At 40.6% G+C, this 13,811-nt stretch overlaps 1 protein-coding gene across 1 annotated transcript in view; it reads right to left on the reverse strand.

The window, feature by feature from the left end:
* VPS51 (VPS51 subunit of GARP complex) overlaps nt 1-11,102 on the reverse strand; it is a 22,416-nt gene extending 11,314 nt beyond the window's left edge. The window contains exons 1-2 of the mRNA XM_037839052.1: nt 10,780-11,102; nt 10,170-10,299 (exon numbers count right to left, since the gene is read on the reverse strand). Coding sequence (XP_037694980.1) covers nt 10,170-10,299; nt 10,780-11,004 — 355 coding nt within the window. The 5' untranslated portion in view covers nt 11,005-11,102. The remainder of the gene's footprint in view (nt 1-10,169; nt 10,300-10,779) is intronic.
* Between the last annotated feature and the right edge of the window lie 2,709 nt (nt 11,103-13,811).

Consider the following 13,811-nt stretch of genomic DNA (forward strand, 5'->3'; position numbering starts at 1 on the left):
GTCTGTTTGTTTCCTTCCCCTATTTTTCTACTCATCCATCCATAAACTAGACGAAGTGGAGTGTAGTCCTTATGGCTTTCCCAATCCCATTGTCACCCCTCATAAGCTACATTTTTATACAACTGTCTTCGAGATTCATGGGTTCTGGGTTGTAGATTGATAGTTTCAGGTATCCACCACCAGCTACCCCAATTCTTTAGAACCTAAAAAGGGTTGTCTAAAGTGTGCGTAAGAGTGCCCACCAGAGTGACCTCTCGGCTCCTTTTGGATTCTCTCTGCCACTGAAGCTTATTTCATTTCCTTTCACATCCCCCTTTTGTTCAAGAAGATGTTCTCCGTCCCACGATGCCAGGTCTACATTCCTCCCCGGGAGTCATATTCCACGGATGAACCACTATTTTTACATTCAGTCTGGCCAAGTTCTTTGAAGGAGAGTTTGATATAGGAATTCTTACTTCTTTGGAATGGACCAGGTTCTTGGTTGGGAGGTGCTGAGTGAAGATGAACCACTATTTCTGTACTTTTTGTTACCGGCTACTGGACGAGGCTGAGCTCCCACCGCAGTTCAAAAGAATTCACAGACGAAACGGCACAGCAGCAACATAACGAGCCTCTATCCAAAACGCCGCAAACAGCACCGAAAGGCTCCGGCCTTCCCGACCGCTCCCGACGGCCTACAGCTCAAACAACTCCACGACTCAAAGCTATGGCGCAAGCAATCTTCTCCGCAGACAGAAACGCGTCACGGCCACCGAACCCGCAACGCAGCAACCGATTTGGGTGTTCTTTTTTACTTATATTTTATTCTTATTCTTTCTGGTGTAAGGAAAATGTTCAAAAATAGACTGGAGTGATAAATGCATAATTACATGCTGGTACTAGGAACAGTTGACTATACACCATGGATGATTGTATGGTATGTGAACACGTCTCAATAAAACTGAATTTAATTTAAGAAAATATACAGAAACAGAAATGAGAAAGGGACCAATCAGATATATCACAAAAGATCAACAATACAGAAAGGGAGGTTGCAATAAAGGAAAAGAGAGACCAAAAAAAAAAAAAAAAAGGATGACATAAAAACCAAAGGACAAAATGGCTGAAGTACTGCTTTTACAGTAATAACACTAAATGTTAATGGATTAAACTCCCCAATCGAAAGACACAGATTGGCAGAATCAAGCAGGATCCAACTATATGGTGTTCATAAGACTCACACCCAAAGTGAAAAGATGGAAAAAGATATTCCATGCAAACAGTAATCAAAAAAGAGCTGAGGTAGCTATTCTAATATTGGACAAAAACATCTTTAAGTCAAAAGCTGTTACAAGAGACAAAGAAGGGCACTATATATTAATAAAAAGGGTAATCCACCAAGAAGAAATAATAATCACGAATATTTATATACCTAACCATGGTGCCCCAAAATACATGAGGCAAACACTGGCAAAACTTAAAGGAGAAATAAACACCTCTACAATAATTGTTGGAGAATTCAATACACCACTTTCATCAATAGCTAGAACTTCCAGACAGAAGATTAATAAGGAAACAGAGAACTTGAATAATACAACTGAACTTGATCTAACAGACATTTATAGAACACTGCACCCCAAAAAAGCAGGTTATACATTCTTCTCAGGTACACATGGATCATTTTCCAGGAGAGACCACAAGATAGATCACAAAACAAGTCTCAATAAATTTAACAAGGTTGGAATTTTATAAAGCATCTTCTCTGACCATAATGGAATGAAGCTGGAAATCAATAACAGAGAACTGGAAAATCCACAAATACATGGAAGTTAAAGAACACACTCTTAAACAATCCATGGGACAAAGAAGAAATTGTAAGGGAAATTAGTCAATATCTTGAGACAAAAGAAAATGAGAACACAATATAAAAATGTATAGGCTGCAGCAAAGGCAGTGCTGAGAGGGAAATTTATAGCCCTAAACATTTACATTAAAAAAGAAGAAAGAGCTAAAATCAAAGACCTAACTGCACACCTGAATGAACTAGAGAAAGAACAGCAAACTAAACTCAAAACAAGCAGAAGGAAAGATGAGAGCCAAAATAAATGAAACTGAGAATAAAAAACAATAGAGAGCATTAATAAAACCAAAAGTTGGTTCTTTCAAAAGATCAATAAAATTGACAAACCCTTAGCTAGACTGACAAAGAAAGAAGAGAGAAGAAGCAAGAAAATAAAATCAGAAATGAGAGGGGGGACATTACTACTGACCTCACAGAAATAAAAAAGATAAGAGGATACTATAAACAACCGTATTATCAACAAATTAGACAGCCCAGATGAAACGAGCAAATTCCTAGACACAGACAAACAATCTACACTGACTCTAGAAGAAATTAGAAGATCTCAACAGACCAATTACAAGTAAAGAGATTGAATCAGTCATCAAAAAACCTCCTAAACAAAGAAAAGCTCAGGACCAGATGACTTAACAGGTGAATTCTAGCAATCATTCTAAGAAGAACTAAAACCAATTCCTGCTCAAACTCTTCCAAAAAAACTGAATGTAAGGGAACAATACCTAACTCATTCTATGAGGCCAACATTACCCTAATACAAATGCCAGATAAAGATACTACAAGAAAAGAAAATTACAGATTTCTCTTATGAATACAGATGTAAAAATCCTCAACAAAATACTTGCAAACCAAATCCAATAGCACATTAAAAGAATTATACACCATGATCAAGTGGGTTTTATCCTAGGTATGCAAGGGTGGTGTAACATAAGAAAATAAATTAATGTAATACACTACATTAATAAAATTAAGGGGGAAAATCACATGATTATTTCAATTGATGCAGAAAAAGCATTTGACAAAGTCTAGCATCCTTCCTTGATAAAAACACATTATAAAATAAGAATAGAAGGGAACTTCCTCAACATGATCAAGGGCATATATGAAAAACCCACAGCTAACATCATATCCAATGAGGAAAGACTGAAAGCTTTCCCTCTAAAATCTGAAACAAGACAAGGATGCTCACTGTCACCACTGTGATTCAACATTGTGCTGGAAGTTCTAGCCAGAGTAGTGTAGTAAGCCAAGAAAAAGAAATAAAGGCATTCAAATTAGAAAGAAGCAAAACTTTTACTATTTGCAGATGACATGATCCTATACATAGAAAGTCCCCAAAAAATCTACATAAAAAGCTATTAGAGCTAATACATGAATTCAGCAAAGTGGTGGGGCTCAAGATCAACACACAAAAATCATTAGTGTTTCTATACACTAGCAATGAGCAATTTGAGGATATCAAGAAAAATATTCCATTTACAATAGCAACTAAAAGAATCAAATATCTAGGAATAAATTCAACCAAGGATGTAAAGAACTTATACACAGAAATAAACAAAACATTGCTAAAATAAGTCAAAGACGACCTAAATAAATGGGAGGACATTCTGTGTTCACAGATTGGAAAACTAAATATTGTTAAGATATCAGTTACACCCAAAATGATTTACAGATTCAACATGTCCCTATCAAAATTCCAACAGCCTACTTCGCAGAAATGGAAAGCCAATTATCAAATTCATTTAGAAGGGTAGGAGGCTCCAAATAGCCAAAAACATCTTGAAAAAGAAGAATGAAGTCAGAGGAGTCACACTTCCTGACTTTAAAACATATTACAAACCTACAGTGGTCAAAACAGCATGGTACTGGCATAAAGATAGCTATATTGACCAATGGAATCAAACTGAGAGTTCAGAAAAAGACACTCACATCATGGCCAATTGACATTTGACAAGGCTGCCAAGTCCACTCAACTGAGACAGGATAGCCTCGTCAACAAATGGTGCTGGAGAACTGGATATCCATATCAATATCTCACACCTTATACAAAAATTAACTCAAAATGGATCAAAGACCTAAGTGTAAGAACCAGGACCATAAAACTCCTAGAAGAAAATGTTGGGAAGCATCTTCAAGATCTTGTGGTAGACAATGGTATCTTGGACTTTACAGCCAAAGCACAAGCAATGAAAGAAAAAAAAAACAAACAAATAAACGGGACCTCATCAAAATTAAAAACTTTTGTGCATCAAAGGATTTTGTCACAAAAGTGAAAAGACAACCTATTCAATGGTAGAAAATATTTGGAAACCACATACTGCCCGTAAGGGCTTAATATCTAGAATATATAAAGAAATCCTTCAACTCCACGATAAAAAGACAAAGAACCAATTTAAAAATGGGCAAAAGACTTGAACAGACATTGCTCCTAAGATGAGATGCAAATGGCTAAAAATCACATGAAAAGATGCTCAACATCACTAGCTATTAGGGAAACGCAAATCAAAACCACAAGATACCATTTCATACCCACCAGAAGGGCTAAATTTAAAAAAAAGAAAGAAAATTACAAGTGTTGGAGAGGATGTGGAAAAACAGGAACACTCATTGCTGATGGGAATGTAAAATGGTGAAGCTGCTGTTGAAGACAGTTTGGCAGTTCCTCAGAAAGCTAAGTATAGAATTACCATAGGACCTGACGATCCTTCTACTAAGCATGTACACAAAAGAACTGAAAGCAGGGACTTAAACAGATATTGGCACACTGATGTTCAAGCAGCATTATTCACAATTGCCAAAAGATGGAAGCAACCCAAGTGCCCACAACCGATGAATGGATAAACAAAATGTGGTATATGCAAACAACAGAATATTATTCAGCCATAAAAAGGAATGAAGGTCTGATGCATGCTACAACATGGATGACACTTGAAGACATGTTTCATGTTGAGTGAAACAAGCCCGACACAAAAAGACAAATATTGTTGATCTCACTGACATGAAATAATTAGAATAAATAAACTCATAGAGTTAGGGTCTAGAATACAGGTTATCATGGGCTAGTATCACAGGATAATACCTCTGTGGAGGAATCTGATAATGAGAATGCTGATTCTTTCTCTTTATACTGCTCTCATGTACCACCTGATATTTTCTGTTCTGATAGTGAATAACTGGTTATTCCTTCTGATATAGAAGCATATTTAACAGAACTTTTACCTAAAAACACTCAAGCACAATTTCCAAATGATAAAAAGTGGAAAGGCATTACTATAATAACCGGGACAGATGTTTCATACCCTTCAAGTCCCATATTAGAAAATTATACTGAAGGAGAAGCTAAACAGTTAAACGAACTGTGAATATTTTTTAAGAAAGCAGAAAGGCCCTCTCAACCTTCTTAGATATAGATAACATGTAATCCCTTAGTCCTCTGTGAAAACAGGATGGGTTGCAGCTATTACTTTAATCATAGAGAAGTCATAAATAATGTAGCAAGGTTGAATACAGTCCAAATCAAATGTATGTTTATCAATATGATTAAATGGCTAAACTAATCAACAGAATAGAATTAAAAAAAAAAACTATATTGACAGAAACAAGTAATAGTAATCTCTTTTCTAATTTTTATACAAGTAAAAGTTGTATTACATCATTCTTACAGAAATCATAGCTTAATTAGTAAAAATGTTATCAGTAGAGTTTTATGGGCATTCAAGGCTAAGTCTCTGATAACATGGATACCTTCCTTTGATCTTGAACAACTCATGGATTGAGATGCTCTGCTTCGTGAGGCATTCGTGTTCATGAAGCATCATTTAATGTAAAAATAGAGAATGACAATTAAAGTTACTCTAAATCAAGGGCTATAAATTTTCTGTAATTGAGACAAGGGGGAGCTCTCTCTGATTTCATGTCCAGCTGTGTCGGGAGAAAGGGGGGCTCCCAGGCTTGGTAATGTATCAATTAATTTTTACATTGTAAACTTGTTCCTTTTACCTTAAATGCTCCTTTTAGTAAAAATGTGTTAAAGGTGAATTCTTGTCTTGAGTGCTCTTTACTTTTAAACTATTGTCTGTCCCTAGACTCTTAATTGAGTGGGAGGCTGCTTGAAAGAAGCCCAAACCCACTGAATCACGACCTGACGAAGCTCAGGCCTTTTCTAACGGAGATCATAGGTTTGAGGTAAAAAGAGAAGAACTGTGACACTGGGTTGGGGATACAGAATGGGGAGTTCATGCTTAATTTGTTCAGAATTTCTATTTAGGTTGATTAAAGGTTTGGAAATGGATGGTGGTGTTGGTAGCACAAGATTGGGAATGTAATTAACAGCACTGATTTATTTGTGTGAGTGTGGTTAATGGGGAAATTTTAGGTCATATATATGTTACTACAATAAAAATTAAAAGATAAAACATAGGACTGTACAACACAGTGAACCCTATTGTAAATGATGGACTATAATTAACTGTACAACTATTAAAATGTTCTTTTATGAATTCTAACAAATGTACCACACTAAAGCAAGGTGTTAATAATAGGGTGGTCTGCATGGTATGTGAACATATCTCAATAAAATTGAATTAAAAAAACAAAAAAACAAAACCAGCTGTGGTGTGGTGGGCAGATGTTAGGCATTGTTTTTAAAACAAGGTTCTTCAAAAACTTCAAAGTCATCATAGCCAAAGAAAGGCTGAAGAACTTTCCCAACAAAGACTGAGACATGAAAATTAAATGCAAGGCACGATCCTGGACTATCTTACACCAGAATAAGGAAAACTGCTGTAAATGATATTAATGAGATAATTAGCAAAACTTGAAAAATGTGTGCAGATTACGGTGCTGTATCATGTTAAACTTCCTGATATTGATAGTTATACTGTGGTTATAAAAATGAACCTTGCTGTTCTAAGAAAATATACAGTGAAAATATTTAGGGGTAAATGGATATGTCTGCAATGTATTTTCAAATGGTTCAGAAAAAAAAAATAGGTACATATATAAAGAGCTAAAGTGAATGTGTCAAACTGTTAACAATTGATGAAACCTGATGAAGAGTTTTGAGAATTCTTTGTATTATCATTGTGACTTTTCTGTAAGTTTGGATTGTTTCAAAATAAAAAAAAATTGGTATTAAAAAAAAAGAATGCATAGAGCTGAGAGAGGAGCTTCAGCTTACAGACACATTTTGGAGACAGCCTTTGAAAGCAGACTTTTGCTCTGGAGAAGCTAAGAGAGGACAAACACTCCAAGAGCAACTAAGAGTGATATTTTTGAGGAGCTGAAGCCTAGGGAGGAACGTCCTGGGAGAAAGCCATGTTGAAACCAGAACTCCAGAGCAGACGCCAGCCACGTGCCTTCCTAGCTAACAGAGATTTTCTGGAAGCCATTGGCCATCCTCCAGTGAAGGTACCCGATTTTTGATGCGTTACCTTGGACACTTTATGGCCTTAAGACTGTAACTGTGTAACCAAATAAACCGCCTTTTATAAAAGCCAAAAAAAAAAAATTATAATAGGGTGGTATATGGGGGGAAAATACATCTAATGTAAACTAAGGACCATAGTTAATAGTACAAAGTTAATATTCTTTCATCCGCTGTAACAAAGGTACCACACAGAGCGCCAATGGGGGGGGTGTATGGGAAAACTGTATTTTTTACAAGATTTTTCTGTAAAACTACAACTGCTATAATAAAAAACAAAACAAAACCAAAAAACGAGCTCATTATGTCTCCACCTGATCCTCCTGCAGTTTCTTAAGTACCACACCCACCATCCAGTGCTCAGGCTGAAATCCAGAGTCATTCTTTATATCCAAGCTCCCCAATACCAATTCCTATCAGTGTTGCCCACAAATACCTCTCCACCTGCCCATGACTGCTCGTCCCCACCGTTACTATCCTGGCACCAGCTACCGAGATCTCTGCCCTGGACCACTGATAGGGCCTGACTCCTGCCACCTCTCCAATCCATTTCTCCCCCTGCGGCTGGAGGTAATGAGCACGTCACTCATCTGCCTACGCACCACGATTGGCTTAGAACTTTGTGAAAAAGGCAACATTCCTTAATGTGTCCTGGAAGGTCTCTAGGTAAACCCCACACATCCACCCTCAGCCCACACTCTGTGTTCTGCCTTGCAACAGTGGCTGAGCTCTCAGCCCTTGGCCAAGGCCAATCCCTCCACCTGTGCACTGTTCCATCCCTTGCTCTTTCCCAAGGACTTTGCTCTTGCAGTTTCCCCTCTCTTTCTTTCACCATCATTAGGCACTCATGCAACATTATTCTCATTAGCATTTTACCACTTTCTTGAAATACTTCCTTCATTTGAGTTGTCCTCAAACCTTCCATGGAAATCTTCCTTTTCTTCGTGACTTCTGAATGTCACAGTACCCCCAGGGCTCGGTCCTCAAACTTCCTTCTGATCCCTCAATGTCAGGGTGCCCTGAGATTTCATCCTATTCCACGTAGCTCGAGCTTCAGCCTTTCTCCTGAACTTGTCTATAGACAGCTCAAACTAGACGAGGCCAAAGCTGAATTTTTGAATTTCACCCCTCTATCCTTCCCAGTGCTCCCTTTCACAATAAACATCATTTTAGTCCCTCTAGTGATTCAGACTCAAAACTTCCATCATCCCTGATGCTCTTTCTCTCATATATCATACAATCCCATCAGTAAATCCCATAAGCTCGACCTTCAAAGTAAATCTTCAATTATTCCACTTTTTCACTGCTGTCACCCTGGTCCATGCCACCAGCATCTTGCCAGGGCAGCTGCAATAGCCTTCTAACTGGTGTCTCTGCTGTCCTCACCTCCCCATAGTTCATTCTAACAAAGCAGACAGAGGGATCCTTTTAAAACACAAGTCAGATCACCCCATTCTTCTGCTCACAGCTTCCATCAATCTCTCTCAGAATAAAAAGGAGAATTTCTCAAACCACCTTCAAGTCTCTACATGATCTGGCCCCCACTACCTCTCTGCCCTAGACTCCTACCACTCTTTCCTTCCTTCATCCCTTCCTAAACTCACCTGGCCTCCCTGCTGCCCTTCAAGTACACCAGATATGCTCTCCTTTTGGAGCCTCTGTACCCTCATTTCCTCCCCCGACCCCTCCTCCCCATAGCTGGCTCCTTCTCAACAGGGCCCTGTTCAAATGTCACTACCTCAGAGAAAACTTTCCACACTCACCTTATCTAAAGTAGGACGCCATCCACAATATTATTCTTTTCCCTTTTCCTCCCACTCTACTATTTTTTTAATTGGTAGCACTTACTACCACCTTTGAGTGTTATTGTCTGTCTCCCCAACTAGAATGTGGGCTCCCAGAGGTAGGAGTTTTGTCTGGCTGGTTCACTGCTATATCCCCAATGTATACAACAGCCACTGGCAAAAACAATGAGGCCTTCAATGAATATTTCTTCAATGAGTAAAAGACTTTAGTCTTTATAGATTCCGAGCTCTTGACCCCCAATACTCACTTTATAATTTCCCCTTCTTTCTTCGGAAAAAGATGAAAATAACAAACCATCCTTGCACAAGCTGAATGCCAAAACATTACGCATATTCCAACAAAGGTAATGTTAACCCTACTTCAGATCAATAAAAGAACAAACAGCATGTTATTACACGCATGACTGTGACACCAGGAGAGTAACAGGTATCAGAACACTCCCCCCCAGATGCACGCAGAACATTCCCATGGACTGCAGGTAAACCCTCTGGGTCTGCCTCCAGGAGTACATTCATGTGGATCCAAAAATATTACAAAAGTCCAAGTAGTGTATCTCACCAAAAAGCCAGTGGGTATGAAAGCTGAAGAGCATTTAGTACTGTCTTGAAAAGAAAATAAAGGGAACAAAAGAAAGAAAAGATAAAACTTTTACATGGTCTCTGTGTCCCTAATGTCATAAACTTTCTGTGTCTTTGCTTAATTTTAAAAAAAGAAAGAAAAGAAACAAGACAGGAAAAGGCCACTTTCAAGATAGGCCTGTACCAGGGGAGAAAGCAAACACTAATAAGAGAAACTAAGCCTCACTGAGTCTTCCTTGGTGTCAGGGATTCTTTTAAGTGCTTTAGAGAAATGTATTTCATTTTTTAATTCCATTTTATCCATTCTCCCCTTTGGTCCTCAAAACAACGTTCTGAGGGCCACTATTACTGCCACAGTCATCTCACCACAAAAGCTTAGAGAGGGGCAGGTGAAAAGTATATCAACACAAGTGCAGGACTGGAACTTGGAGCTCCTCCCTTTAAATCCCCCACTGGTTCCCCCTACCCAGGAGGAGGGACTGGGGCCTGTGGGGCTGTGACGGGCCATCCCAGTGGGAGTCACCTGTGGCTGAGATGAACTTGTTGTAGTTCTCATAGACCAGGGTCTGCATGTCGCTGTCTAGAGCTCGGATCTGCCGCACCATGTCCGTCTCACTGTCCATCAGCTGGGCCAGGGGGCACTCCCTACGAAGCTGGAGGAAGTTGGGTGGTTAGTGTTTCTGGTCAGAGGGCACTCACAACCCCCCAACCACGCTCCCAACTGGATGCAAGAAAATCCTGATCCCACCCTTGTCAGGAATCCCACACATGGAGCTCGTAAACAGCATAGCTCAGGGTTTCCAGGCTCAAGCCTGTTTGGGATTTGCCAGCATTTGAAATCCTCAGACACAACCCAAGTCCAACCCTGTGCCTGTCAGCGCCTGGGCCACGCCCCCACACTGGTCCTTCAGCCCATCAACCCAGGGGACCGCAAACGCTGTGCCACCTCAGGCCTGTCCAAACCTGCCCACGCCCCCTCAGATTCCAGCTCTGCCCCTACTACCCGGCGAAGGGGCGTCCTCCCCAGGCCCGACCACTCTTATGAAACCCCTACTCCCGTCCCCGACTCCCACAACCAAGTCGGAGGCATGATCTCGGGGTGCAATATATCTGGAGCCTCGTTCCCCCCACACCTTGTCTAGGTACACTTCCGGGTCGAAGTGCGCCCCGTTAAGATCTGTCGGGTCCAGGGGGTCCGACCCCGCGGGCCTCCCCGCCGCCTCCCCCTCCGAGAGGCCGTAATAAAGCTTCAGCATCCCATGCGCCTTCCGCCGCCGCTCCGGAGCCTCCGGTTCGGGACTCTCGGGGGAGTCTCCAGGTCCAGACCCCGGGCCAGGCCCGGCGGCTACCGCCTCCATCGCTGGAGCTGCAGCCCACAGCCCTGAGGCTGGGAAGAGGACGGGGAGGAGGCACTTCCGGGAGCCATAAAGTTGTTACTGAAACGAGGCAGTCCTTCAGGTGAAACGTCCCCCTGCAACACTGGGTCCTCTGAGACTAGAGTTCCCCCGTGCCTTGCCTACTCGAGCGAAGAGGTTCCGGACGGAAGGACTTTTCTGAAACTGCCTCCTGTTACTTCCGTCCCAAAAGGGGGGTGGGCCGTGGCTCCAGCACCCCGCACCCCTGCAGGCAGGCGGCCCACAGAATATGTTCTCAGGTGACGTGGGTGGAGCCTGGGAGAGTGGATGTGAGAGTCCTGCCTCTGCCTCCTTACCTGAGCAGCGGCTCAATTTATCCTCATTCCTAAAATGGCATTTCCTCACAGCGGGGCTGCAAGGGTTACATGCATGTTCCGTACCCGGTGCCTCCTAGAGCAGTGTTTCTCAAGGCCTGGTCCTCTGACGGGCATCGGAATTGCCTTCGGAATTACTTTTGGCACGTTATGCACGCACTCGGGGATTCCACCTCCACCTACCCCACCGACCTAGCTTCTTTTAAAAAACTCCTCGAGTGGTTCTAGTGCCCACTTAAGCTCGAGAACCGCTATTGTACCATGCTTAGAAGTAGGTCTTGAATGACTACTAAGTGAGGGCTTGAAGTGGTGAGGTTGAGGATAATTCCCAGGTATTCTGACTTGGACAAAGGCACTACTTGTCGCGGAGATAAAAACGTGGGAAGATGGGGAATGACTTGAATCTCAGATTGGAAAACGCTGAGGTTGAATGGATGAAAAGGAGAAAAAGTCTTTGTTCCTCATCAGCGTGGTCATTGAAACATTATCTGTGATGAGCTGGGGAAGGAGGATTAAAATGGAAACAACCCACTAATATAATTAATTCATTGGCAGGAATCCTGCAGGCCAAACACGGTATGGCCTGGGAACCCAGAATAGTTTTTGCATTTTTAAGGGGTGGGGGGTGATCAAAAGAAGAATAACATTTCTTGACACATGAAAATGATATAAAACTCACATTTCAGTGTCCATAAATAAAGTTTTATTGGAACACAGCCATGCCTATTCATCTACCTAAAATCTTATGGCTGCTTTTGTGCTACAGCAGCATAGTAGTTGCAAAACCATATGGTCCACACACTCTAAAAATTTACTATCTGGTCCTTCACAGTTTGCTGTCCCCTGAATGTATGGAACGTTCAGAGGCTGTTTAAAAAAAAAATACACGTGAAGATTTCAGCCTCAGACAGAATCCTAGCTGAAGAAAAGAGAAAAGATTTAGATCTTACAGATTTTGAAGTAATTGGTAAAATTTGGAATATCTGCGATGGGAAAATGCAGAAAAGAAAGACTGCTTTATTACCATCCATGCCCTGGTATTTCAATTCTCATGGCCCAGCAAAACTTTCAGATTGGCCAAAGATTAAAGATTTTAGACTTTTTGGCAAAGAATAAAAAATAGAAAGGAATTTGGTTTTAAGCAGATATATGATGGGTCAAGTATGAATATACTATTGAAACAAAATTCCATTTCATTTTTCCAAGATGCAATGACAAGTTTATAAATAAATTTTAGAACTACTCAGGAAATCCTTTAACAAAAAAAGAAAGAAAATTCTCCACATACCAAATTTTTAAAAGTGAAAAACAAATCAATGAACAAACAAAAGTGTCCATAGCCAGCAGACCAAAGGTTGAAACCTCTGGGCTAATTTGTAAGAACTATGTATTTAAAAGATATGAATTCTTTAGTTAAAGAGGGTTTAGAAACTCCCCTATTCTTCCTCTCTTGGTAGAAATGTTTTCTGCATTATATGTAATTTCTGTAATTACAATATTGTTGTTTTATGTGTTTGATGTTGTAATGTAAAATTGTACTTACTGGATTCTGTTTAGAACACTCCCTGGGGGTGCAGGGCACCTGAGGTATCAGTTATCAAAGGGAAGCTTGGGGAGTGGGAGGAAATAGTATTCTCAGTTGGGAAGAACTTGATTATTCAATGGGCTCAGCATGTCACTTCCCTCCAAAATTAAGTGGCAAAATAATGGCATCCCTTAAAAAACAAAAACCTTAATGAAAAGCACAAAAGGGGCAAGAATTCTGGAATAAGGAGAGATGGCTACTAGAAAAAATTGATTAAGTGCAGAGTTCTAGCATGATGGCAAAAACCACAGGGCTACATCAAGACTGGGCCTAGATACTAGTTTGGAACAAGGGTAAATGAAACTAGCTTTACTGAGGGTACAGCCAGTTGAATTACCAGCTAGTGGACACACTTCAGACAAATTAACCAGAGAGAAAAACAGACCAGGAAAGAAAGGGAAGCTACAAGGAAACGGAACCAGGGAAACCTCAAAGGAGAAATATTGGAGGTCAGATAGGAAAGTGCCTTCCTACCCAGGGGGTTTTGGATCCAGGGTGGCTGTGGAATAGACATGCAGTTCAGCCCAGGGTCAGAGGGAACAACCTGGGATTCAGACCCAGCATTGGCGCCAACTTGAATCTACCTTGTGCTAGAGTCTGAGTAGCCTGGTCTATAGTCCAACACAGACAAGATTGGCAGGGAAGCCCAGGAGCCAACATCTAAGAAGGGAGTTAGGAGAAGGACTAAAAGCAAGCAAGCCAAACCCCAACTATAACTGAGTGATGACCAGGAATAATTATTTACTAGTAATTTTATGATTTCTTGTAACTCTGTAACTTCCCCCAAATTTGTCAGTTTTGTTGATCTCTGTTTATCTTGTACTTGCTACTAGTAAAAATAGTTTAAAAAA

Source organism: Choloepus didactylus, chromosome 6, assembly GCF_015220235.1.
Source record: "Choloepus didactylus isolate mChoDid1 chromosome 6, mChoDid1.pri, whole genome shotgun sequence".
NCBI classification, from domain to species: Eukaryota; Metazoa; Chordata; class Mammalia; order Pilosa; family Megalonychidae; genus Choloepus; species Choloepus didactylus.